The 27189-nt window shown below is 45.2% G+C and overlaps 1 protein-coding gene across 1 annotated transcript in view; it reads right to left on the bottom strand.

Annotated features, from left to right (window-relative positions):
* Window positions 1–27189, bottom strand: part of PRKCH (protein kinase C eta) — a 220270-nt gene that overhangs the window by 3774 nt on the left and 189307 nt on the right. The window contains exons 11-12 of the mRNA XM_030855165.2: window positions 18451–18589; window positions 17609–17797 (exon numbers count right to left, since the gene is read on the bottom strand). Of these exons, the coding sequence (XP_030711025.1) occupies window positions 17609–17797; window positions 18451–18589 (328 nt within the window). The remainder of the gene's footprint in view (window positions 1–17608; window positions 17798–18450; window positions 18590–27189) is intronic.

Below are 27189 nucleotides of genomic sequence, written 5' to 3'. Positions count from 1 at the left end.
CATTATCAAAAGAAAATTGCCTTGGATAAGAACTTTTTAAAAACTTTCAATCAAGTTATCTTTAAATGAATTTATAACAGTCCCCAAGAACCCCTTTCCAAGTCTGATTTATGAACACAAAAGTAATGATGTGTTCATAGAAATGGCTTTGGAGTGGAATTTACACAGTATTTTGGAAAAAATCCTGAAGGTGCACACAAGAAAGGGTAGGGTTGGGAGGTGAGCAGCCCTGCCACGTCAGGTGTCCAAAGCTGCAAGACTTCGTGGATTGCTTCAGGTGAACGGGATCAGGTGGAGGGAGGAGGCTGCCGAAGTCCCTAAGCAAATCTGACAGGACAGACCTCATAAAATGCTAAAAAAGCTTCCAAGGGGAGCCAGTAAAAACTGAAGACACGGATGGGGTTTAATGGTTTCTCCTCTTTCCTAGAGACAAGGAATGAAAGGCCTGGTGGCGCTGAATTGGGACGTGGAGCTCGAAAGTAAAAGCAGCTTTCAGAGCTCCACAGCAGTTAGCACTCTGGGCACGCACGGTGATCAGCGTAGACTTAGGAAATATATCTCATAAACAACTCCGCTCTGAAAGAGCTAGGAGCTCATGCTGCGTGGGCTCTCCCCAGATAAGTCTGTGCAACTCAGAAAGGCAGGGGAAAATAAATATACAAAAGAAATGAGTAGATTCTCTCCTTAGGAAAGTCAATAGGATACAATCCCTGATGGAATAGCCATGTCTATTCTAAGAGCTAATTAACAAAAAACAAACTCAATGCTGCAAAAAACTCAAGCTACAAGGACAGCAGAACAGACCCAGATGGCTTGTGGGAAACTCCCAGGCCTGCCAACGGTGCGAGCAGAGGACACCTTGTGAATGTGTGAGTACAACTTGTTCTTCTGGGCAAGAGGAACAGTGTGGGGCTCTTGATGCCAGGGTGGCAGAAGCCCTGGTGTCTGAACAACTTTGCCCATTTCTCCCTGCCCCGGCACGCAAGCCAGCCTCCCAAGGGGCACCGTGGAAAAGCACTGCCCAAGGAACAGGAGACCAAATAGTGGCTGCTCTCCTCTATAAACTTCATCCCTGGGAATGGAGTCAGGCAGAATGGCCCTTTCACTAGCTTATGCTTAGAATTCTGATAAATCCTTTCAAATAACCAAGCAGTTTTGTTTTTGTTTTTTTTTTTGTGGTACGTGGGCCTCTCACCGTTGTGGCCTCTCCCGTTGCGGAGCACAGGCTCCGGACGCGCAGGCTCAGCGGCCATGGCTCACGGGCCCAGCCGCTCCGCGACATGTGGGATCTTCCCGGACCGGGACACGAACCCGCGTCCCCTGCATCGGCAGGCGGACTCTCAACCACTGCGCCACCAGGGAAGCCCAGCAGTATTAACTTTGGCTGTATCTAAAGGGCTCAAGATATTCATTCTCCACATAAAAATATTCAATTTACAAAGGTTTGTAGGTGTCTATGCAAGGCAGTGCACTAGGCCTCATAGGGGGTGGGTACATGGATGACAAGGACAGTGTCTCCCCCCAAGAAGGAGCTGATCAAGAGAAGGGGCCGAGGCAAGCACACTTTATCTGTAACGCAGCTGGACGAAAGGAAGAGAGACACTGCCAAGTGCAGCGGGAGCTTCGGAGAGAGACTGGGAAAATCGCATTGGGGGCTGGTGGTGAGAGGGCAGGCGATGGCCTCCCAGAAGAGATGACAGTTGCTGACATGAGGCAGATACATAGAATTAACAGAGCCAGGAAGGAAGAGGGCAGTCACGCCTGAGAACGCAGTTGGCACAGCGGTAGGCAACCACCGGCCACGTTGGTGAGGGAGCCTATAGGGTGGTAGGGCTGCCGTGAAAGGACGGCCGAGGAACCGTGGGGCAGCCAGCAGGACCCGACGAAAGCGTACGAAGAGGTGAATGACGAGAGCTGCCCTGTGACGCAGGGATGACTCTAGCCACGATGGGATGGAAAAATCCCTCATGGAGGGGTAAGAGATTTGTGGGTAGGGGGCTGACTAGTTAGGAGGCTGAGACGACAGCCGAGAAGACACGACAAGTCTGGAAACTAGATTTTCTGGTTAGTGGAAAGGAAAAGAGGGGCGCAGGTCCTGGGGAGCTTGTGGAAGAAAAATGAGCACATTCCACACTGCCTGGAGCTGGGGGGAAGGGGCAGGAGGACAGCCAGGTCCCAGGGTCCTCTCCGGCTGTTGAGGGACGGAAAAGGATAACAAAAGAGAGACTGATTATTGTTGGGAGTATTAGTGTTAACAGAAGTATAGTAGTAGTAGCGGTAGTAACTTTGGTCAAAGGGATGAAAACAAAAACATCTACCATTTCTCAAGGTCTTGCAGATCTGGGAGGTTGGTGAGCTCAGCTTTGCATCTGAGATGCGCAAACATCCTCCAGGAGCTGACTAGCCCTGTAAGCCTGGGGTGCAGGCCAGGGTGAGAGGTCTGACACCTAGGGCCATCACCGTTTGGTGAGAAAGAGCTGATGCTGGGAGGGCAGAGGTGGAGGGAGAGAGAATAGAACTGAGAGCAGCTCCAGGCCACAGACATTTTATTTGGCCCACATAGAGTGTTTCTAAAATCATTTTAACTACTTGTCAAACATTTAAAAAGTAGCAAATGTCACATCACACACATGAAAGTCAAGTTTTCCAAATTCCCTTGGAAGATGGAATATTCTGGAACATTGGACCTGCACTTCTTCTTGGTGAAAATGACCTGGAGTTGAGCAGTGGCTGCCTCATTAGCTGGGGCGGGTGACTCCCTGTTCCCACCACTCCCCTCGGCCTCATACCTGGCTGGCTCCCCGCATGCCTGAGCCCTGGCTCCGAGCCCTGGCATAGGGTGGAAAGAAGGCCGGGGTGGCAGCAGGAGCTCATGAGAAAGCCAGAGCAGGATGAAGACCACGGAACAGAAACCAGCACAGGGACCATTCCGGGCAGGAGGAGGGGTGATGGGTGGTGCTGAGGGCGTGGAAGGCTGGGCGGGGAGGGTTATAGCTCCTCTGTGACTAACCCCTCCCTCCTACAAAGATGCAGAGGTGGGAAGTTCAGGGAACACTGAACATCAGTCCCAGGCCTGGAATCTTTCACAGTACATGTCGGTGGAGGGGTATGGGGTTGGGGACAGGAGGGGTTCACTGCCCTAGGCCAGGCCCAGGACTCGCCTTAAACACGGTGTTCCTGCTGCTGTGATGGTGACGGCACGATCCCGTTGCAGAAAACTTCCTCTGTTTGCTTATGCCCCTACTGGGACCCGAATGCCAAACAAGTTAACAACCGTGGCGTTTACAGCCATCACTCAGCTGTGTCTAAGGTCATACTGAAAGCTTGCCTCACCTCAACTGACCTTCTCCCCGACTGTGGTCCCAATGGGGAAGTCAGCCAAAGAGGAAAATAAAGTGACTCCATGGAAGATTCTGGACACATTTACTAAAGGAAGCAGAATGGCTGCTAGGGTCAATGAAAGCACGTTATAAGCCGCAAAGAGGGAGGAGGCCAGGGTGGAAAATCTGATTCCACCCCGAATGTAAGTCTCCAGCTAACTGGAGAGCAGGGGCAAGAATGTGTGGACTCGTTTCATATTCCCCTTCCTCCTGTGGCCCTCGTGAAAGTGGAATTTCTCTAGAGGATCCAGAAGGAATCAGAAGCACACCTGCCCAGAGAATGAGAAACAACAGTTCCTTCAAGGCCGCAGAGAAGGCATGACCACAGGGGAAAGCAGTCATCCAGGCACCTTCCTGAAGAAACATAAGCAATGCAGGCCAGGTCTGTACAGGAATGTCCTGCCAAGCCTCCAGCCAGCCAGGGACGGATCATAAAGGATATAAGAGCTCCTCTGATATGGAGGGCCCAGAGGGGAACTGGTGAGGCCCTGCAGCTTCACTGCTGTGTCTGGATGCCAGTTCTCCCATTGATGAGCTGTGTGACTTTGGACAAATGTATTAACTTCCCTGGACCTCAGATTCCTCAACTATAAAATGGAGACTTTTCTGTATATCCTAATACGATAATGAGTAAATGAGATCATCAGTGTAAAATACCTGGCACAAGAGCAAGCCTTCAACCAAAGCTAGTGAGTTTCAGCAAGACCTTGTTAAACCACTTGGAGGGCCACCCTGTCCGACCTAAAGACAGGGGCATGGACTGAAAAGCCTCTGAGAGATGAACATCTGAGGTGAGCCTTGGCCCCGAGGCTTATCTGGCTCTGTCTCTCTCTCTCTCATACTTTGCAGCCAGGAAAAGGAACCAAGGTCTGTTTCTACCTTCACAGCCCCAGACTCCAACAGGGGGGTGGTAGTGATGGTCTCAGTGAAAAACAATTTTTCTGACAGCAAAGATTTCTAAAGACAATTGAAAGTAAGAATACAGATGACACGCAGGTTTTAACGTGCAGTCGTATCTGCTTTCACAACAGAAGGGAAGTGCTGAGCGCAGGGTGAAGGGTGCAGTGCAACACTTTCCTATAATTCTGAGGTCAGCTATAGCACTTGTCATGTCTTGTGGGCTCTGCTACACCTGAGGCGGCTTTGGTTTTGAGTTTTCAGATGTTCCAGAGGATAGAGTTCAAACTCACCCCATGTTAACAATGTGTCTAGAGATAACAGGGTCCAAATGTACTCTAAAACTCATTCAAACGTAGGCAATGACTACAAGTATATTTCCTTCCAAAATCTGATTTCATAGGAAGAGGACTAGTTATATAAATAGGGCCATTAATCTAACGAGATTTTCTTCCAGGAGATAGAGAACACTGTATTTTCTACTTAACAGATGGATTTGGCTGTTGGGCAAACAAAAGGACCTTTTCCTTTCATTCAACTTCGGACCAAAGGGCAGAGAGTTAGCAGATAGTGCTGGTAAGCATGCCAAAGGACATCCCCATCAGTATTCCAGGGAGATGCTCCTAGTCAGGAAGAAGGAATTTTATGACTCTACAGAGAGTCCTGAGGAGGGAGTGCAGAGAAGGAACACAGGACACAGAACAGAGTATGGTTCACGGCCATGAAGGCCACCCTGGGGTGGATAAAATGCATGCTTGTGTATGTTGCAGCCTCCTGTGTCTCTGTGTTTTGCCACTATCACAGGTAGAGTCTGACCTCGTTACGAAGACTAGTCAGCAACCTTCTCCTCTCATACCCCTTCCTGCCAGCTGCGGTGGTGGGCATACAGCTGGCAACCACCAGTGCCAGCCACATTTCTCCAAAGAAGACATAAAAATAGCCAAGAGGCACATGGAACGATACTCAACACTGCTAATTATTAGAGAAATGCAAATCAAAACTACAATGAGGTATCACCTCACACCAGTCAGAATGGCCACCATCAGAAAATCTACAAACAATAAATGCTGGAGAGGGTGTGGAGAAAAGGGAACCCTCTTGCACTGTTGGTGGGAATGTAAATTCATACAGCCACTATGGAGAACAGTATGGAGGTTCCTTAAAAAACTAAAAATAGAGCTACCATATGACCCAATTCCACTACTGGGCATCTACCCTGAGAAAACCATAATTTGAGAAGATACATGCACCCTAATGTTCGTTGCAGCACTGTTCACAATAGCCAGCTCACGGAAGCAACCGAAATATCCATGGACAGAGGAATGGATAAAGAAGATGGAATACTACTCAGCCATAAAAAAGAACAGAATAATGCCATTAGTAGCAACATGGATGGACCTAGAGATTGTCATACTGAGTAAAGTAAGCCAGACAAAGATCATATGCTATTGCTTATATGTGGAATCTAAAAAAATGGTAGAAATGAACTTATCTACAAAACAGAAATCGACTCACAGATGTAAAAAACTAACTTCTGGTTACCAGGGGGGAAAGGGAGCGAGGGATAAATTGGGAGATTGGGATTGTCATATACACACTATTATATATAAAATAGATAACTAATAAGGACCTACTGTATAGCACAGGGAACTCTACTCAGTATTCTGTAATGACCTGTATGGGAAAAGAATCTAAAAAAGAGTGGATATATGTATATGTATAACTGATGAACTTTGCTGTACACCTAAAACTAACACAACATTGTAAATCAACTATACTCCAATAAAAATTTAAAAAAAATAGGGAAACTGAGGAACAGACCCACCTGGAACCTGCCCCAGGCCACACAGTTTGGGAGCAGTAGAGCTGAGATTTGAAGCCAGGCCTATCTAACAGTAAAAGCCTTTGCCCTCAGTCACTATGCTAAACCTCTTTTTGAGGTTTACCAATCTTCTCATTTGGACTGTGGATGAAAGAGCAGTGACAGGTCAGGAGCAATCCTGGGATGATGCCCAGGTAAGAATGCACAGCACTGTGTGTGTTTACCTATGTTGTACTTCCTTTGCTGGCCCACAAGCTATTCTTCTTTCTCTGACTCTATGGAGGGAGAAGGGATGGAGATGTACACCCAGAGCAGGTGCTAAGAGAAGGGAGAGAAAAGGAATAGTCTTGAACCCAAGGAATCCTTCATTCTGACCACCTGGTTTTATTTCCAACAACTGGGGTCTTTATATTGGAGAAGAAAAGACAGATGCCACTGTTGATAGTTTCAAATAATGGAAGTGCTGTTGGCCAGAAGAGACGGTTCTAAATGGGAGAAATAAGTATGGGGAGTGGAAGTTAAAGGAGTGTATGTAAGGATGTCATAAGGAAAATTAAAACAAAAATTTCTAATACTCAATGCCATTCAGTGAGAGAAGGCGCTTCCCCGGGAGGAGCGGGACTGTCTTACTGGAGACACTGAAAGAACCACCTGAATGACCCATCTGTCGTCAGGTGCGAGGGGAGAGCAACGTCCTCCAGGCTCTGTGCCTACATCAACAGTCTACAGTCTTATCCTTTCTTCTCTATTTGGAATTAGAAAACTTTTGAAGATAACTGTACCTCCCTCAGCTGAAGATGCCATGTTTTCCTTGGGTCTGAAGTGGACTTGCTTTATAAAAATGAAATAAAACATGTTTAAGCTGATCTCCAGAGCTAGTTACTGAAGGAGTGGGCAGGTGAGTATGTAAGTATATTTGAACACACCAACGGATCAATGTCTTACCTGAGCCACATCAGAATATTCTGTGAGATATCTCCAGAGACGGTCTACAGTGCACTTCATTCCCTCCTAATGGAAACAAGTACAAAAATGCCCTGTCCTCTTTCTCTTTCTGCACTGGGGCAGGAATAGTGCTAAAATCTGTTGCAGGTTTGTTGGCTATATTTTCCATCCTGTCTCTGATTAGAATCCAGCAGCCTTTACATGGGCATATACTTATTCCTTATCAATGCTCTTAACACTCTGCCTTGCCTGTGTTTTATACTCATTATAGCTTCCCCTGAAACCCAAGCCATCTCAGTAGCTTCACTAAGGTCATGTGATAACACTGGTTAAAAAAAGTTTAAGATCAGAGATGAGTCTCAGAGACAGAAGCCCAAGGTCGGGCCCTTGTGCCAATGCCAGTGTTGTTGGCCAAGAAGGTTTTATTCCTGGCAAACCAGACCCGAGCATCTCTGACTAATGGTGAGGGTTTCACTGCTCTCCAATAACTCCCAAGTGTTGAAGGAAAAGGAAGCTCACCTGATAGCTGTGATCCCCCAAAGTGCAGCTATTGAAAGGAAGCAAGTGCTAAAGAAGGATCCTCCAGAGGCGTACTACACAAGGTCTTTATTTCCTCCCGATGAAACCCAGGGCAACACCCTTCTTTATCCTGGATACACATTATCTTGGGTGTCCAAACCAAACCTAAGCACCACCTGCTAAAAGTTAATGCTCTTTGATCACTGGAAGGGACAAATGAAAGAAAACAAAGTGCACTACTTAGAGTTTTTAAGTGTGTTCCTTAGAGTTTTTCCAACTTAAAACAAAAAGCTCTTCTGACCCGCAGGCATCAGTTAGCAAACCCCTACATAGAAGAGATTTCCATGCTCATTTTACAAAACCTGATATCTTTATGCTTCTATCTGAGATAGGAAGATTAAAGAGTCATGTGGTATTAATACTTCATTAAAAAAAAAAAATCCTTCACGCTGCTAGCCACAGATAAAATGTAAGTTTCCTAAGAATAGAGGTCCTAAACAATCTAAAATGGGGGAAGGAAGTTGAGAATAGTAACTTTAATAAAATGATAAAGAATGCCAAAAATGAAGCCTCTAGGAAGATCAGCATTTTTCTGTTTTCTGCCAACACTAGCCTGGCCTATCTGTGAATAAATGGTCCATTTCTGAAGGTGTTAGTTTCAGTAAGAAGCCTGAAGCTCCATTTCCTCATATGGGAACTCCAGTCCCGGCAAAGGGCAGGGGCTGCCAGGCTTCATGTTAACCATCCTCTTTTTAAAGGACCTTTTAGTAACTTACTTTTGGATTTTCCCTGTAACGCTATTTCAAAAATTGGCTCTAACGATGGAGAGCTGGGTCCTCTGCATGACCCTGGTCCCAGTTTTCCCTCCACTTCCTCAGCCCCCTCCTGGCTGACCACCTTTGGCTGCTGCCTTGACCATTCCAATCTTTGCCAGGAGGGGAGGAGGAAATGCAGAGGATCAAGCCCAGTGCCGCTCTGGTCAATTGCCTGGTAACAGATGTGAGACACACTCAGGGCTAAAAGAGGATCCCAAATTACTTGTGGTTCCTTCTCTGTACACAGAGGCAGACGAGACTCCTGCAGGCAACGCACAGAGGATGAAATCTGATAGGCGTGATGACAGATAAGCCCACATGCAAACACACAGCTTAATTTCTGTAAAGCTTAGGAGCGAAAGCATGCTATAATCTCCTTCTGAGGCCAAGTTTACAATGCCTCCCGAACTGACAAAGGTGACTCAGGAGAATGCAGCAAACTCCTTTCAGCACTTATTTAACCTGGCCACCTGTGTGAGCCCCGAGAAAAGGGCGTTGACCTCACCCAAGTCAGCACTGGCGCCTTGTGATCTCTCACCGGAGATGATTTAGCACAAAGGCATGCTCACCTCAGAGACAGAGGGCATCACCTTCCTAAGCTCTGGGGACTCACGAGGACTCCCTCAAGTCTTTCTGGAGCTGATGAGGCCAAAGCTCAGCGCAACTGCAGAACCTCTAAGCAAACCGTACATTTTCGTCTGTGTCATGATTATTCACGTTTTGGGATAATTCAGTGCCAGTTTAGGAAACTCGGTAACATGGTAGCCAACAGAAAACGTGTATTTATACCAAAACCAAGTAAAAAAAAAAAAACAATTAAAAAATCATCTTTAAGGTCAGCAATCTAGAAAGTCTAGGTCTGTTTTTCACACACGAGTGTGTATCTTTATGTATCTTTCCTGTGCTACCTTCTGTGGGTGTTGCCAGTTTTTACAACCTGTTCTCTGAGGGGGGAGGGGAGGATGGTCTTGCTTTTGGAACATGCACGTGTGAGCATTTAACACACACACCCCTTCACAGCGAAGATGAGACATGAGAGACAAAAGGGCAAGCAAGAAAAAGTCTTCCGCTGTACATTTTGGGGTGAATACTATGGTTATTTTCAGTTGTCAGGATCACTGGTTAATGACTTGGGAATTTTTTTCAAGTAGAAAACTGGGCTAAAAGCTGTGTGCCCCCCTCGCCTCCTCCCGCAACTCTGTGCTCCGTGGGGAGTGTTCTCACACGCGAGTTCTCATCTCTCTATCCAAGCTCATGTGAAATTTGGAAGGACTTTTGAGTTTTGGGTGTATGGCTACCCAATCTTGGGGGTGGGGGTAAAGATGATGATGGGAAGGGTGAGAGGAAGGAAAGTAATACTGGGTTAGGAGTTACACTGGGTAAGATGTTGGTGCCCATCCTGTTCAACCCCTCACTCTCCTTGAACGACAGACAAGAACACCCCTCACCCCGAATTCAGAGGACGCACTGACGTTATTATACCATATGAAGCCCCCAGGTCTTGAACATCTATGACTCTCTAGTGTTACATAAATGGGCATCCAAACAGCTTCTACAGACAGGGAATGATAATAATACCTTCTACTTAAAAAGGTAAGAAGGCATTCAGAAAGCATTTCCTTCTGAAGGGAAGAAACAAAAGGGCAAGTAAACTATCCAGCAGACACCAGTTCCAGGAACAGTGCTGACCTTACGTTCCAAAGAGAGGATCATCAGGAAATCTCAGGAAGCCAAGGAGAGACGACCCACCATGCTGATTCGGTGGTGGAACGGATGTGAAGGGCTGGCTCGGGGATCTTGGCTTTCCTGCCTCTCTGGTGGGGAAGGATCGCACACAGAGGCGAGGGCAGCAGCGTGGGCAGAGCTCACCAATGGGTGCTTGCTCCTTCTCTGTTTATTTGTTAAAAATCTTTCTTTGGGGTGCACTCAGGTACTCAACTTGGGGGTTGGGGAGTGGGGAGAGGTAAATTAGGAGTTTGGGATTAACAGATACACACTACTGTATATAAAATAGAAAAATAGGGGCTTCCCTGGTGGCGCAGTGGTTGAGAATCTACCTGCTAATGCAGGGGACATGGGTTCGTGCCCTGGTCCGGGAAGATCCCACATGCCGTGGAGCGGCTGGGCCCGTGAGCCACAACTACTGAGCCTGCGTGTCTGGAGCCCGTGCTCCGCAACAAGAGAGGCCATGATAGTAAGAGGCCCGCGTACCGCGATGAAGAACTGCGATGAAGAGTGGCCCCCACTTGCCACAACTAGAGAAAGCCCTCGCACAGAAACGAAGACGCAGCACGGCAAAAATAAATAAATAAATTAATAAACTCCTACCCTCAACATCTTTAAAAATAAAAAATAGAAAAATAACAGGACCTACTGTATAGCACAAGGAATTATAGTCAATATCTTGTAATAACCTATAATGGAAAAGAATCTGAAAAAGAATATATATATATATATAATATATATATATATAAGTGAATCACTTTGCTGTACACCTGAAACTAACATAACATTGTAAATCAACTACAATTTTAAAAAGGTATAAGAAAAAAATGCTTAATTGGAAAAAGGCTCCTGGGAAAACAGAAATACAACTCTCTCCAAAATAAAAAGCTAACACAGCCTCATGTACAATTAAGTGCTTAATAATCTTGATGATGTTGGTGGATTGTTCAAAGGGAGGATGAAGATAATGACACCTCTCAGCGTGCTGTAAAATTACTACTCATAACATAACAATACTAATAACTACTCCTGTATTGTGCACACCACTTTGAAAATGCTTTCATGGGTGCTACCTCATTTGAAGTGGGTACTGTAGGTGTTAACATCATTGCGTTACAGAGGTACAGACTGGAAAGCAGTGGCAAGAGTAGAATGAGGTCTCATGATCCTCAGACCAGTGTGTGCTCCTTCCATTCTACTGTGTGAGGTTGGTTCACCTCTCAGCCTCAGCTTCACCTACCAACCAGGGAGTTAGACAAAGTGTGTTTTTTGTTTTGTTTTGTTTTGTTTTTTGCGGTACATGGGCCTCTCACTGTTGTGGCCTCTCCCGTTGCGGAGCACAGGCTCCGGACACGCAGGCTCAGCGGCCATGGCTCACGGGCCCAGCCGCTCCGCGTCATGTGGGATCTTCCCGGACCAGGACACGAACCCGTGTCCCCTGCATCGGCAGGCGGACTCTCAACCACTGCGCCACCAGGGAAGCCCTAGACAAAGTGTTTTTAAAGATCCTCCATCTCTGAAATTCTGTGTTTATGTTTCTAATAGTCACCAAGCTCCATGACAAGTGATTACAATCCAAAACAGCATGCACGACTTCCTCACAGTTTTGGGGACTATGTAAGACACTACCCAGCGGAGTCAACATTAGGAACTTTTTTTTTTAGTTGAAATATCCTTGATTTACAATGTTATATCAGTTTCAGGTATACAACATAGTGATTCAAAATTTTTATAGATTATACTCCATTTATAGTTATTATAAAATATTGGCTATATTCCCCGTGTTGTATAATATATTCTTGTAGCTTGCTTATTTTATACATAGTAGTTTATACCTCTTAATCCTCTACCCCTTTCTTGCCCCCTTCCCTCTCCCCACTGGTAACCACTAGTTTGTTCTCTATATCTGAGTCTGTTTCTTTTTTGTTATATTCACTAGTTTGTTTTATTTTTTAGATTCCACATATAAGTGCTATCATACAATATTTGTCTTTCTCTAACTTATTTCCCTAAGCATGATACCCTCTAGGTTCATAACATTAGGAACTCTTGAAGTCACTAAGCTCCCAGAATCACAGGTGGTCACAAAATCCTTGGCAAAGGCCTGAAGTCTGTATTTTTAAACAAAGCAGTGTACCTTACCTTGATCTGGAATTACACAACAAAATGAAAGCTTGTTCAGGGTCCTTAAAAACATTTCAACTTACCTACCTCCTAAGAGATACTTCCCCAAGCTCTCGGTTTTCTGGCCAAGGACCATTTGCTCCTGAACCTGGCTAGCACTACTCAAAAGTTATTGCAAGCATCAGTTTCTGGGGAAATCACACTGTAAAACCACTGGCCTATTTCACCACAAGTAAAACTAGCAGATGAGCTGCAGATTGAGATGTTTACACAACCTGAAGTCATTCCTTCCTGACCTCCTCTTCCACTGTCACCCTTTCAATACTGGCCTTGTGTCCCCAGGCCTTGTCCTCCTTTTACTCTTCACCCTCTCCCCCAGGCCATGCCTTCTCCCCTGTTCTCACTACCATGCTACAGTGGTCACCTCCTACCTCTCTCCTGAGCTCCAGACCTATGTGACCAATTGCAAGGAACAGACCACTTTCTGAATGTCTCCCCAACCCCTCAGAGGTCCCATTTCCTAAACTCATCTTTCCCAGCCCCTACCCTGCACCTAACACACCCACGGCGGAACTGGTGACTGGAGTTCTTTGAACACGCAGGCTGCCTCTCCCCTCCGAGGCTTTGCACAAGTTGTTTCCTCTGTCTAGAATACCCTTCTCCCCCTTGTCAACCCTACTGAACCCTTATTTGTTCCTCAGCACCCAGCCTACATGCCGCTTCCTCTGCCTTGTCCTTATGTCATTTCCCTGTCCCTGACCCCAGAGAGAGTTTTGATCATTCCTCCTCGGCAGCCAGCTAAGTATCCGTTTACGTGTCCTCATTCCTACGAGGCTGTGAGCAACAGAAGAGGCCGTGTCTTTTCAGCTTTGCTTCCCGGCACTTAGCGCAGGCCAAGCCAAGGGAAGGCATCTGACAAGTATTTGCCGAATGGAACTAGACAGGGATCCTAATTCCCTAAAGTATCAGTTTCTCCTTCTACCGTCACAGGCTCAACTCAGGTCAAAAGAGAAAGATTCAAATGCACAATCTTTAAATAACACTAACATGGTTATCACAAACGTTATATCTTACTTTACGGAAAGTTAAAGAGGTGGCAGATTCTTGCTCTGTGGGTATTAAGTACACAGGACCCTGGTCACTTCCTCCAGTGGCTCATGCTTCTAGGACAAGTGGAAATCACATCAGGGAGTAATCTGGGTGCTAACACGTGGTGCTCTAAGGGTACAGGACACTTATTAATGAGACGTAGAAGAAAAATGGGGAAAGGCCAGGTGTAGCTAGCTTAGGACCCTGGACTGGGAGTCAGGAAAAGCTGGATTCTGACCCCAGGGTTTTTTCCTTACTGTGGTGTAATATACAGAACATAATATTTACCGTCTTAACCATTTTTAAGTGTACAGTTCAGTGGGATGAAGTCTATTCACATGGTTGTACAACCATCACCACCCTCCACCTACAGAACTTCTTTCATCTTCCCAAGCTGAAATTCTACGTCCCTTAAACCCTAGCTCTCCACCCACCCACGCCGCCAGCCCTCGGCAACCACCATTCTGCTTCTGTCTCTATGAATGACTATTCTAGGTACCTCCTGTTAGTGGAATCACACATTTGTCCCTTTGTATTTGGCTTATTTCATTAAGCATTATTCATTCAAGGTTCATCCAGGTTATAACGTGCATCAGAATTTCCTTCCTTTGTAAGGCTGACTAACACATTTTGTTTATCCATTCATCTATTGATGGACACTTGGGTTGCTTCCACCTTTTAGATATTGTGAATAATGCTATGAACATTGATGTACAAATGTGTTCGAGCCCCTGTTTTCAATTCTTTGGGATATACAACCAGAAATGGAATTGCTAGGTCATATGGTACTTCTACGTTTAATTTTCTGAGGAACTGCCTGCTAGATTACTTTCCGCAGTGCCTGCATCATTTTATATTCCCATGCGAGTTGCGCAAGGGTTCTAATTTATTTGTTTGTTTTAAGTAATGTGCTGAATGGTCTTTGGTGAGTCACAATTTCTCTGGACCTCAGTTTCCTCATCTATTAAATGAAGGAATTTTAATGGATAATCTCTTAGGTTTCTAGTAGCAATTAAAAAAAAACTGTAATGGTCTAATTGAATCAAGTTGCAATTACAGCCAGAAAGCAGTTTAAATCGTTTCCTAATACAATAAATAGAGTCATAATTTTTCAGAGAAAAGGGCAAAGGATCTAAAAATACACCCAGGGCTTCCCTGGTGGCACAGCGGTTAAGAGTCCGCTTGCCAATGCAGGGGACAGGGGTTCGAGCCCTGGTCTAGGAAGATCCCACATGCCACGGAACAACTAAGCTCATGTGCCACAACTACTGAGCCTGCGCTCTAGAGCCGGTGAGCCTCAACCACCGAAGCCCGCATGCCTAGAGCCCGTGCTCCGCAACAAGAGAAGCCACCGCAACGAGAAGCCCGTGCACCGCAACTAAGACTAGTCCCCGCTCGCCGCAACTAGAGAAAGCCCACGCGCAGCAACGAAGACTCAACGCAGCCAAAAAATAAATTAATTAATTAAAAAATAATAAAAATGCACCCAGCTCTCACTGATGACAGTGGAGGCTGCTTCCTGAGCACCTACTCTGTGCTCGGCACTGTTCCAACTGTCCTCCACGCATTATCTCAGAGCCTGAGGGTACAGATGTGGAAACCGAGGAGCGGCAAAATTGTGCCATCTTCCCGAGGTCCCACAGCCAGCAGGTGAAAGCGTCAATATCTGCCCTCGGACAGCGCTGCTCTGGAGGCAGGTTCCTCACCACCACGCCCTGACCCTTTGCTCCTGGGTGCTTTGCCCCAAGTCTTCAGTGCTCTTCCCTGTTTTCTGTCTTGTCTTTGATCACACTTCTGTTTAGATGTCTCAGTCCTCTGCCAAGAACAGCTGAATTTCCTCAGCTACAGCATTGAAGCTTTTTATTTTTAGGTCTGGAGGCTGAAATGTACAAAACTGTCTCAGAAATCCTCTCGGTGACTGTTTTTTAGTAATTTTCTCTGACACCTTTTCCAGTGTTTTCCAGACAATCACTTTTAAGGTACACTCCTTGAAGGAGGAAGAAACAGAATGCTTACTGTGTTCCTGTGTGGTTTACATATGCATTCACTGCATCTGGGCAGTAACCCTATGACATGGATTTTATTACCTCAATTTTATAAGATTTTATGAGCAAGGACACGGAGATTCAGAGAGGTGTGTTAGCTCATCAAGGTCACTCAGCCAGAATGTAACAGAGCTGGGAGATAAGACCGCCATGGGGTGAAACCCAAGCTGCTTCCTAGGGGGGAGACTCCCGGCAGAACACAGAGAGCCACTTAGGAAAATCAGTGCTCGGCCAGTGACACACCATGACCCGCTACCATGACCCGCTGAGCTGCTAGCATTAGAAAGGGGCCAAAATAAAGGGAAGTGAAGAGGTTCACAGCTTCGCAGAAGGAAGTAGAGGGAACAACTCAGTCCACACTGAAGAGTAGATTCTCTTTAGGCACCAGAGGCTCTGTTTTCTCCCAGAACAAAGATTGTGGAGGGAGGATATTCCTGGATAACATATATTCTAGTTACCAAAAATATTTCTATATACATCAAAGATATAGTTTAAAGTAATCGGGGGAGGGATAAATTAGGAGCTTGGGATTAACATACACACACTACTACATATAAAATAGATAAACAACAAGAACCTACTGGACGGCACAGGGAACTCTACTCAGTACCCTGTAATAACCTATATGGGAAAAGAATCTGAAAAAGAATGAATACATGTATATATATATAACTGAATTACTCTGCTGTACACCTGAAACTAATACAACATTTTAAATCAACTATACTCGAATAAAAGTAAAAAAAAAAAAAAAAGTAATTGGATTTATCTGGTTAAGAAGAAACCATCTTAATAGTTCCATATGATCTTAACATTGCTTAGTGCCTGTTCTAGGTTTTACAGGGATTGAGTTAAAAGGGATGAAATCTAGGTCCCAGATTTAGTCAGAAAGAATTCTCTTAAGAGGACTCTAAATGCCAGAAAGAGGTTGAGGACTCCTAAAAACTGGAAATAAAAAAATTGAGAGAAGCAGATGTGGGTTAATGTTCAACTCAAACGATGATGTGGTCTCTAAAGACCACCGTAGAGGATTCTCAGGGACAATCATCCCATCAGCCCCAGGACACAGTGATCTGTATACAAAATGTCCTTAAAATGACACTAATTATATGACTGGAGATTTCTTTTTCTTTTTTTTTAAGATTTTTTATTTTTTGATGTGGATTTTGATTTTTAAACCATTCAATAAGACTTTACTGAATTTGTTACAATGTTGTTTCTGTTTTATGCTTTGGGTTTTTGGCCATGAGGCATGTGGGATCTTAGCTCCCTGAGGAGGGATCAAACACATACCCCCTGCATTGGAAGGTGAAGTCTTAACCACTGGACCACCAGGGAAGTCCCTATGACTGGCAATTTCTAAAGAGAGACAAGTCTTTCACCAGCATGGCTAATTAGTTTTTTTGTCTCAAATCACTGGAAAGGATATGATTTGAGCAAAGTAATTCTTATCCCATAGATACTATCCAGGAGAGAATGGATTGTTCTGAGTTTTCCCTATTTGAAGAATATTCATCTTTATTCCTCCTATGCATTTAGTGGGAAATAATACCTGATTTTCTAATACAGAACTGACCCAAATGATATGTTATTCTCTCATTACATGTTACTTTCTTATTTTCAACATAAAGCATCAGATCCACTTTCTTCCACACTTGAAAATAAGGCTTCCAGCACAATGCCTTAAAAGCACGAATGAAAGACTTTTTCAGTGTGATATTCTACACTGCACCTGAATCCTGGGCCTGGCACCTGACTTGCACAAGGATAACATGGAAGCAAATGAGATCTTGCACAACTTTGGAAAACCTCTCTTCTCCTCTCCCAGCACTACGGGAAAGGCCCCTTCATCCTTCGATGTTGCCGACAGAAACACAATCCGTGTCGAAACAACCAGGAGTGCTGTTCACATGACCCAACGGCCTTATGTGTCCCGACTGGATGAAGCGGGAGCATCACTTCACCTACACTGAAGCCACAAGTGCTAGAAATACTTGATATATGGCAAACAATGCTATCAACTGCTCATGCATTGGCTCCAAAATAAGTATTGCGTAAGAGAAAAAAAACAGCCTGAGAAAACCCTGCTTCTTTGATTCTACAGATTAAAACACAGATTTCAGTTAGAGCTGGTAGCTTCCTGGCGGGTGGTATTCAAAAACAAACCAACCAACCCGAAGCCCAAGAAGCACACTCGTCAAGCTGGTTTGCAGTAGTTCAAAAGCTGGCCGAGCGCACCCAACTTACAGATTTCAGGATCCCTGTGGCATCTTCATGCAGCCACGTCGGGTAGACCACTTCATCGTTCAGTATGGCTTCAAAGAGGTCATCTTCGTTCTCTGCTTCGAAGGGCGCGTGGCCACACAGCATCTCGTAGAGCAGCACGCCCATTGCCCACCAATCCACCGCGGGCCCGTAGAGCATCTCCTGGAGGATCTGTGCATAGGGGTAATGTGAGAAGAACTTCGTGCATCTGATGAACAAATGCATCATTAATGACGAAGGAAAAGGATGGATTAGGAGGTGAAGTAAAACAAGGGAGTTTCCTGCGTTGGCATACGTGTTTCATTCCATCTCTAGAGGGTGGTCTGTTCTCCCTGGGGTCAATTCAGAGGCCTTGTCATCCAGGTGATCAAACATCTATGGCCTGCTTAGGCCAAAGTCATAGTATATGCAGATCCAAACCGGAAAGGGTTTTGGAACTGTATCTGTGGGCTCACTCACTCCTATGGGAAAGATTCAAGAGCTTGTCTTTATTTCTGCTAAATGGGGCTGGGATCAAAGCAACTGAGTAGAGGCAAAGAAAAAAATTAAATAGCTGTGCCTGGAACGTACTTTGTCCTCATTCAGGGCTAAACCCTAAAGCAACTGCAAAGTTTACAAAACTTTTTGACTCACATTTGTATCGGGAGGAACCAAGGACGTTTTCAGCCATCATTCACCCAATGAGCCACAAAGGAGTCTGGAGGCGTCAACTTTCAATGCCGCCCACCAGGCTGCAGCACATCAATGCAGCCTGTGTGGCTTTTCTGACGGGGCTGCTAGAGAGCCTGGATTTCCAAAGCTGCTCAAGGAGCAAGCACACTCACCTCTGGAGCAATGTAGTCGGGTGTGCCGCAGAAGGTGGCCGTGGTGACCCCGTTACAGATCCCCTCCTTGCACATTCCAAAGTCTGCCAGTTTACAGTGACCCTCGTGGTCCAAAAGTACATTGTCCAGTTTCAGATCTCTGCAAGAAACAAAAAGCAGCATGTGGTGGGGCAGCCAGGCCCCACGCCATCCACCTGGCTGAGCTGGGTCACGGGATGGGAGATCACGCAGCTGGGAGAGCTTTCTGCACACACCCTTCAAAGGGAACACACTTCCTTGTGTTATCTGGAGAACAAATTTGGATCTGCTCTTGACGTTGGCCTCATGGTCCCTAGACGATGGTTCCATCTGAATGGGCTAACCACATATCAAAACACAGGCTGCCCATTAGAAACTGAGAACGTGACTTCCAGGCTTCCCACTTACCTTAAGCCCATGAGACATCCACCCACCCGCCCCCTGTTCTCTGGCATCTATCTCTGCCCACTGGACTTCACTCAGTGAACATTCCGGAGCAAGTGGCCACTGTGTGGCACGGACTGTGATAGGCATGAAGAGTACAGACGATCCTTCTTCCTAAGGAACTCACAGTATAATGGGGAGACAAATATTTGCTAGACTGTAAGCTCCATGGAGGAGGGACCAGGTGGGTTTTGTTCACCATTGTGCCTAGCATAGTGCACTCAATAAATAGTTGTTCAAAATGTATACATATAGATGTGTGTGTATAGAGATACACACACATGCATACACACACACACACACACACACACGGGGGAGGGAGGAGAGGAGAATGAGAAGGGGGTTGGGGAGGGAGACAGAACCAACTGTTGTATAATACAAGCGGCACAAAGGAAGTATGAACCGAGCGCTGTGAGAGAAACACAAGAAGGAACAATTCATTCCTTCTAGTGGGAGGGGAGAGGGACATTTCCACAGTAGAAACAGAAATTGAGCTGGGTCTTAAAACATGAGTCAGCATCTTCCAGACAGGGAAGGGGTGTGAGAAGGTCGCTGTGGGCAGGTGGTCAAGGCTATTACATGGAGCAGACGCAGAGGTGTGAGGTGCAGGTGGGCTCAGGAACCCCACGTGGTATAGGAAGGATGGAGAGGGGGCTCGCATGGGAACACGGGGGCCATCAAAATGCCAGGGCTAGAAGGCAAAGTTAGGTCCAAACTGTGAAGTATCCTGAATGCCACACTAAGGCATTCTGATATTTAGATATTAGGCGAAAGTGACCCACTGAAGCTCTCTAATTACGATTTCCAGCTGATGAGAAGAGATCCGCTGGAGGCAGCTGAAGCAGTCCAGGGAAGAGACGACCTGAACGAGGACAGTGACAGATGGAATGAAAACTAGGGGGTCGGTCAGCAGTGCTTTGGTGAAAACACAGTTAGTATTAAGGCTCGATGACCATTTAGAGGGAGATGAGAAGAAGCAGCAAAACTGATGACCCCTGGGTTTCTGTCTTAGATTCAGTGGGTCAGTGGGGACGTGAATAACCAGGGAAAAGCAAAACAGGGTAAGAAGAGGGTTTGTTCAGGTGTACCCCAGATACACAGAAGCCTCAGATATTATGGTGAGCACACGACAGAAAGGCACTTACCGTCCCTCGCCCAACCCCTAGGAGCAGCATCCACTTAAGGGCAGTGCGTTCCCAGCAGCAGAACTGTCTGGTAAAAGGCCTCAGTGGAGGCAGGAACATGGGTTGGATGCTAATAAAACTGTCTGCACGTGAAAGGCAGTGCCCCCCGAACACCCCCTCCCCAACACAGGCTTCTGGCGCCACCTCTGCCATCGCCATGCATATCCGGGCATCATTAAAGACGGAGATCTGGCACCATGGCAAACTGGGAGAGAGTCCTACACACCGACGCCATTGCCAGCCTCTAAGCTCAGCCTCGGGAGAGGTCCAGAGAAGCAGCTTTGCCTGTGGGGCGACACCTTTATGCTTTTGGTCTTTGAAGGAATGACGTGCTCAGAGGCAGCCACGCGGACTTATCAGTAAGGAAAGGCTGCCCAGCCAGAAGGCGATGCTAGGTGCCTACCCTTCCCTGGAGGTTTGCAGTCGCCTGCCAGGTGGGAGGCTGCCATGGCCGCGGCCTCCTGGGGCTGTGCTGTTAGGAGTGCTGGCGGCCCCTCACTGGGCATCTTCACGTCCCCAGTGGGCTGTGTCGAGGCACTCATAGCTCTGTTCTCCCATCCCTGCTCTGACAATAAAGGTCTGTTGGGCTGCTTGGCCCAATGGGAAAGGCTGGTCTCTGTCCAGCCCAGAATCACGCTGTGGCTCAGAGGAAGCAGGTGATGACAGAACTGGCAAGACTGGTTTCCACACTGGGCCCTGTGAGTTGATCCAGCTGGACCATGCAGGTCTTACAGACAGTGGTCACTGGAAGACACCCAGGAATGAAAACCAAGTCCTGTTTTCCAGGAATCCCCGATAAGCGAGGTGAAAGCAGCAGAGCTTTCTCAGACCAGCCTCCTCTCTGTGCTTGCGCTCCAGGCGTCTCCCGGGTGTCAGGCAAAGATGTGCTGGGTACTTGTGCAGCCACCGCAGGAAAGCGAGGCTCCTCTGCCTCTAACTCAAACCCGGCCTCCGTCCTCCAATCAGGCTCCCGCCCCTTTCCCTGAGCAGAATCCCACTTCCCTCACAAGCAATGCTTTCAGTGGGCTGTGGAAACCATACCCTCCTCCACTGACCCCTAGACACACACACCCAGCGTGAGCAAGATTTGTTTAGCCAGCGTGAAGGCGGAATCCCAAAAGCACAGGTTGGGGGTGAGGATGGCACTGGTCACGGCCACTGCCAAGAGCACGGTCTCACGCAGTTGTTCTTCCAGAAGTGGTTTCAGACCCGAGGCCCTATTAGCGCCCGGTTGTCTGGCTCCTCTGGGGACTGATGCAAACATTATAATCTCTAACCTCGGCCAGCCACCTCTAGTCTGTGGCTTCAGGAGAGACCAAGGCCGTGGGGGACCCGAGCCTGGGGACTGGCTTTATCAGCACCATGTTCCAGCCCAGCGGTCCAGGCTCGTGTGGTCCTGCTCCCGGAGCGCTCTGACTCTCTCACATTGCCAAACAGGGTGACTGCATTTCTGAACTCTCCTGAAGGGCTGATAAGCGCTGATATAATGCCTGATAAGGGCTCGGAAAGGATCTCCTTGGGTAGCAGAAACAAGTGCTAACAGAAACCCACAACGGTCTAAAGAGCTGGCCTGAGATGCTCAGGAGAGCTTGTCACTAACCACCCAGGTAAAGGGGTTTGATTGTCTACTGCTCAGCAGCTGTCACAGGTAGCAGGAATTGTTCGGGGAGAGAAAAGTGCTTTGTCATCAGTTTTCTAAGCTGCCCGTCACAATACCCTCTGCACACAGCAGTCTTGGAACACAGCCCCGACACTCAGGACACAGAACCGAGCAGCGCTGGGGATGAGCCTCAGCCTGGTCATAGGATGCCCCAGGACACAGAGGCAGGTTATATACCTCAGTCCTGAGTTTGCAGTCTCATTTTAGGCATTCTCAGAACCGGACCAGCCCTGAGGGAAATGCCATTGCTCGTTTCACATCAGATGCTACCTAATAGGACAAAACTCTCAAATTGGGATCCTAAGGGGGTTCGATTAAGAGCATAACATAATCCCAGGCTATCAGTTCTGCCCTCAGCCCAGATATCTCCAACCTCCACTGTGGGGTCTGTTCTAATGTCCCCAGCTAGTCAACTCTGCCCCTGGAGCACGCAGTTCGGAGCCCTACGACAGCACACCTTTCACTGCGCTCCGGAAGACTCTGTCTACGCACCTGTCTCCCCCCGTGGCTGGGGCTGAGCCTTATTCCTCCTTAGTCTCAGCTCGGGGCTGGCAGAAGATGCTGACCAAAGACATAAGCAGAAGAATGTCAGATGGATAACAGTGAGTCGTGCTGGTCAGTTCAGAGCCTGTTTTATTTTTAGGGGAAGGAAGGAAGTTCCATAAACTTCACTGGGACTTTTGTTCCAAAGTAATTAAACCCATAAAAATCCATGCGCTTTACCCCTTAGAGAGAGATTCCAGGGGAAAAGAAGAGCCCTGAAATATAAGTTCAAATTCTTTGCTTTAGTGAAGCTGGAGGAAAGAAACTGCTTTAGGAGGGGCAATTATAAAGCAGAGAGGACCCAAGCATAATCCTTTCCCCTGGTTTACACGCAGACGGAAGAGGGTTTTCAAACAGATGCAAAGGTTACAGAACCATTTATGGCCACGGTCAGCTTCCGCTCTAAGGGTAAATAGACATCTTCACTTCAACAACAACAACAAAAAAGCAAAAAAGTCACCCTCTGACTCCCGAATTGAATATGAAATATGCAGAGGTCCGTTTTTGGCTTTGGAGCTCCTCAGCCTCCTCTGCCCACATGTAACTCGGCAGCCAAAGTTAACAAGGCTACACAATGAAGACTACAAGTTCATACAGGGCAGAGGCTCAGATCCTAAACTGCTGAATACACAGTTACGGGCTCATCACGCATTAGCTTATTGAGCGCTTGTATTTAATAGCTATACCTTTGTTATGCAAGCACAGAAGGGTAGAAAGAGTTATTTTATCCTCCCTGATGGTCTGAAAGGTACATTGTTCTTGCTGGGTAATCAGGGTTACTTAAAATGCCCACAGTGGTTTCAGAGAGGATTCTCAAGTGGTTGAAGACAAAGGAAATTCAGAAATTGTATTTATTTTGTTTCCACCATGAGCTATTCTGAGAGTCATAAAACATAATGACAAGAGACTTACTGCTTAGATCACTAGAATCAGTTACTCTTCCAAAAGAAATAAAGGACAGTGAGTTGAGAGCTGGCTCCCTGAACAAGAATGCATCTAAGAGGCTATTCAGTAGCTACTTTTAATGTATTTACAAAATTTTTATCTTGGAAAACTTCAAACTTATACAAAAGTATAGTGAATAACACAACGACTCCCACAGTGATCTCACAGCAAAAGCCGCTATCAATGCCCCATCGTGTTTCAGCTGTGTATTTTCTCCCTTGTTGACCCACCTGTTCCAGATCTGGAAGCAAATCCAAAACATGAAATCATCTCATTTATCCATACTTTAATATCTAAATCTAAATGACAACAACTTTTTAATGAAGTACAACTTTGCTATTAGTTTTCCTAAAATATACAGTCAATATACTATTGTAAGTATATTGCTTTTTGTCTGTTTGCTCATTTGGGGGTATGTGTGTGTGTCCAGAGAACCTGAAAAAACCTTCTGGGGATGATAATGATGATGATAATAATAATAACAACAATCAGTGTCATTAGTAGCTAACATACATTGAATGTTCACTAAATGCTAAGTGCTTTATCCATATTCTTATTTTACCTTCAAAACAACCCTATGAAGTAGGCTCTACACCAACATCATTTAGTGAGCCAGGGATAGAGTCAGGATTTGAACTCAGTTCTGCTCACCTCCCTCCAAGGCCTGGGCTCCAAACCCACTACAACAGGCACACTCTCTTCCATGCAGTACTATTGTGTCACTGGCTAATCCTCCTAGTAGACTGCTTCCTGAGAGGACTACATCAATTGAGAAACAAGAATCATCTGGAAATCAACAAATATCCTGACCCTGAATTATGCCCAAAGGCCATTTTTGTGCACATTATTAAATGCATGATCAAAATTCTGGAAAAATAATTTTTTTGCTTTGGTTCTTAGCTTGTGCATGGAGGAGCTGACTGGATTTCACACAATCCTTGAAGGTACAGGAGTAAGGGAATGCATAGCAAATCCCTCTCTAGTCGTCAAATACTGAGAAGGTAACTTGCTGCCCTCTTCTAAGGAAGAGAGGCTGGCATGTGGGCAAGAGTTAAGAGGTGGCATTTGCCAAGAGAGTGAATTTGGATTATGATCTTAGTTTCAAAACAAAACCATTTAGGGCCGGCTTGGGTTTTGAATATGTGGGTTTATATAAACTTGACATTTTTTCAAAGCAAGACGGACTGTATTAAATTGGTAGAAGAATTTTGAAAAGTCACTGAAATAACAAAAGCCTAAAATTTGGTTTTATCACAAGTTAGATATAGTAATGCCATTCATGTCACCTCAGAGAAGACATTCAGACATTCATCCACCCAACAAACCTTTGGGTGCCATCTGTGAGCCAGGCAATATGCAAGGGACTCAGAATATTGAAGGGGGCAGGAAATGGCAGGAGCCTGATATACCAGGGTCCAGGGAAGATTTCAGTCTTCAGCCCACAAGTTAAAAGAAACCACTGAAAGGTCTTCCACAGGAGAAGGATAGCATTAATCTGATTTCACAACAAGCCTCCAGCCACAGGAAGGAGAATAGGTCAGAGGGGATGAGAACAAACATGAAGAGACCAGCTGGGAAGCTAATGGAGTATTCAGAAAAGAACTGATGGTGGCCTGGATCAGGGTGGGGCAGTAAGGTAAAGAGAACTCGATCGATGGAGAACTACTAGGGGAAAAAAAGCAATGGGATTTAGTAATGCAAGGATGTAGAAGGTAAAAGGAAAGAAGGTGTGAGCATGTTCTGGCTCAAAGAATTTATTTTGGACATACTGAGGTATTTTTTAGACATCTGAGTGGAGATGTTTAATGGGCAGCTGAATATACATGGCTAGAACTCAGATGAAAGGCCAGGCAAAGGATAGAAATTTGCAAGTCATTAGCTGGGTGTGGATGAGTTCACCTGGGGAGGGAGAATGGAATAAAAAGGAGAGGGCTTGGTACTAAGCTTTGGGAAGTGTATCCTGAGGATAACATCCCTGGTCTTTTTCACACTGAGACCACAAACACTAGAGAGAAATGATAGAGTGGGTAGCATAGCTGAGTGCCGGGAAGCTGGGATCCAACTCTTTTGCTTCCAGTGGATCATATGTGGTCCTGTTAAGATTTAAAAGGATTAGAAAACATTACCCTTTTACATTCAAAACCATCTTATGGATTCTTTCTAGGTTAAACTGTCAACCTCTGCTACATGAAGTGACGATTTGGAGAGTGTAAACGTAAGTCTTATTTTACAAAGATGTTTGTTGCTGTATTGTGCATAACAGCAAATTTTGGAAGCAAGCTAATTTATTTATTAATAGGGGAACAGCTAAATAAATTATGGTATATCCAGGACAGAATTTTGTGAAAGCTATTAAAATCGTATGAAGGGCAAAAAATGCAGGGAAATATTTATGACAGAATTTTTGTCTTTTGAAAGTTATTTCTTTGGGGATTATACAAATACTATTTTCATTACCTAAAATTTGGTCATTCTTGAAAAAATTATGGCAAAAATGACAGGTTCCTAGTCGTCCAATCTTTTCTTCTTAATGCTACACTACCATAAATCAGGAATTAACTTGCTTTTCTCACTTAATGAACTTTTGGACACATTTCTATATCCTGTAGATCTGCCTCATTCTTTGTAATGGTTACAAAAAATTCCATTATAAAGATGTTTCATAATTTAACTAGTCCCCTCTCTATGAACATTTAGATTGTTTCTAATTGTTTGCATCTTCAAACAATGGAGTAATGAACATTATTTGCACTCTTGTAGGAGGGTTAAATTTTTAGAAGTGGAAATGCTGTGTCAAAGGGTATGAATATTTAAAATTTAAATAGATGTTGAGCAACGGCCCTCCAAAAAGCTGGTACCAATTTATACTCCCACCAATAGTGTACGAGAGCATCCGTTTAGCTTCCTTATTCAGGTTAGATGTAATCATCCTTGTATCCTTGCCAATTTGCTAGGGGAAAATGATCTCATTGCTTTAACTTCATTTCCTGATAATTGAGATTAATCTTTAAAATATATATATGGTTAGTGGCCATTTGTATTTCTTCTGTCTGTTGCCTATTCACAAGTTTTACCTATTTTAAAATTTGAGTTATTTTTTAGATTCTTTTTTAGAGGCTCCTTATACATTATGGATAGAAGTAATTTGTTATACGGGTTGCAAATATTATTGTTCAGCTTGTTTTTGTTTTGTTTATGGTAACTTTCATATTTTTATATAGTCAAATCTATCAATCTTTTTATAGCTGCTGGGTTTCACAACTTATTTACAGACTGATACGATTCTAAATAAAAAAGCAGAACACGAAATTGTATTTTCAATATTCTCTTATGTTACAGTTGTTGGAGTGGGGGACAGAGGGAAGAAAGAAAGACAGGAGGGAAAAGGGAGAGGTGGGAAAAGCTAAAAGAAAACGATTACAAGTTTATTTCTAGGTTATATGTTTATGAATGATTTTTCCTTTTTTGTATTTTCTAAATTTTATAGGAATTACGTATTACTTTGATGGCCAGCGAAAAGTCATAAAATATGTATTTACATCTTTTGGCTTTAATCCTTTTCTTTGGTCTCTCTACTGTTTTAGGTTGTAATTCCCAAGGAAGATGTGGAGGGAAAGTGATCTACTGGTAGGAATGGAAAGGATTTATTCTGGAACCCAGGCCGTACGGGAACGTTGAAAAAAATCACCTTACTCGCTTAGGGAATGTGAACATTTGTGGACTCAGAATTCTGACCTGTTGTCATAAGCTCATTTTTTTAGCCACTGAAATTGCCAATGCTTGTGGATAGCACTGGTATTTTCCATAGCCCTACGACATGTCCCTGTAGTCTTAACCAACTTAAGTACGAAAATGAGGCCCCTGCTAAAAGAAGCAACATTCCCAATTATTAAATGAGGTCCCCATGCCATTTGCCCTCATGAAGTGACAATCTATCTGGTGTTT

Source organism: Globicephala melas, chromosome 2 (genome assembly GCF_963455315.2).
Source record: "Globicephala melas chromosome 2, mGloMel1.2, whole genome shotgun sequence".
NCBI classification, from domain to species: Eukaryota; Metazoa; Chordata; class Mammalia; order Artiodactyla; family Delphinidae; genus Globicephala; species Globicephala melas.
The sequence above is the reverse complement of the archived record's forward strand: the minus strand, read 5'-3'. Positions and strand labels throughout refer to the sequence as shown.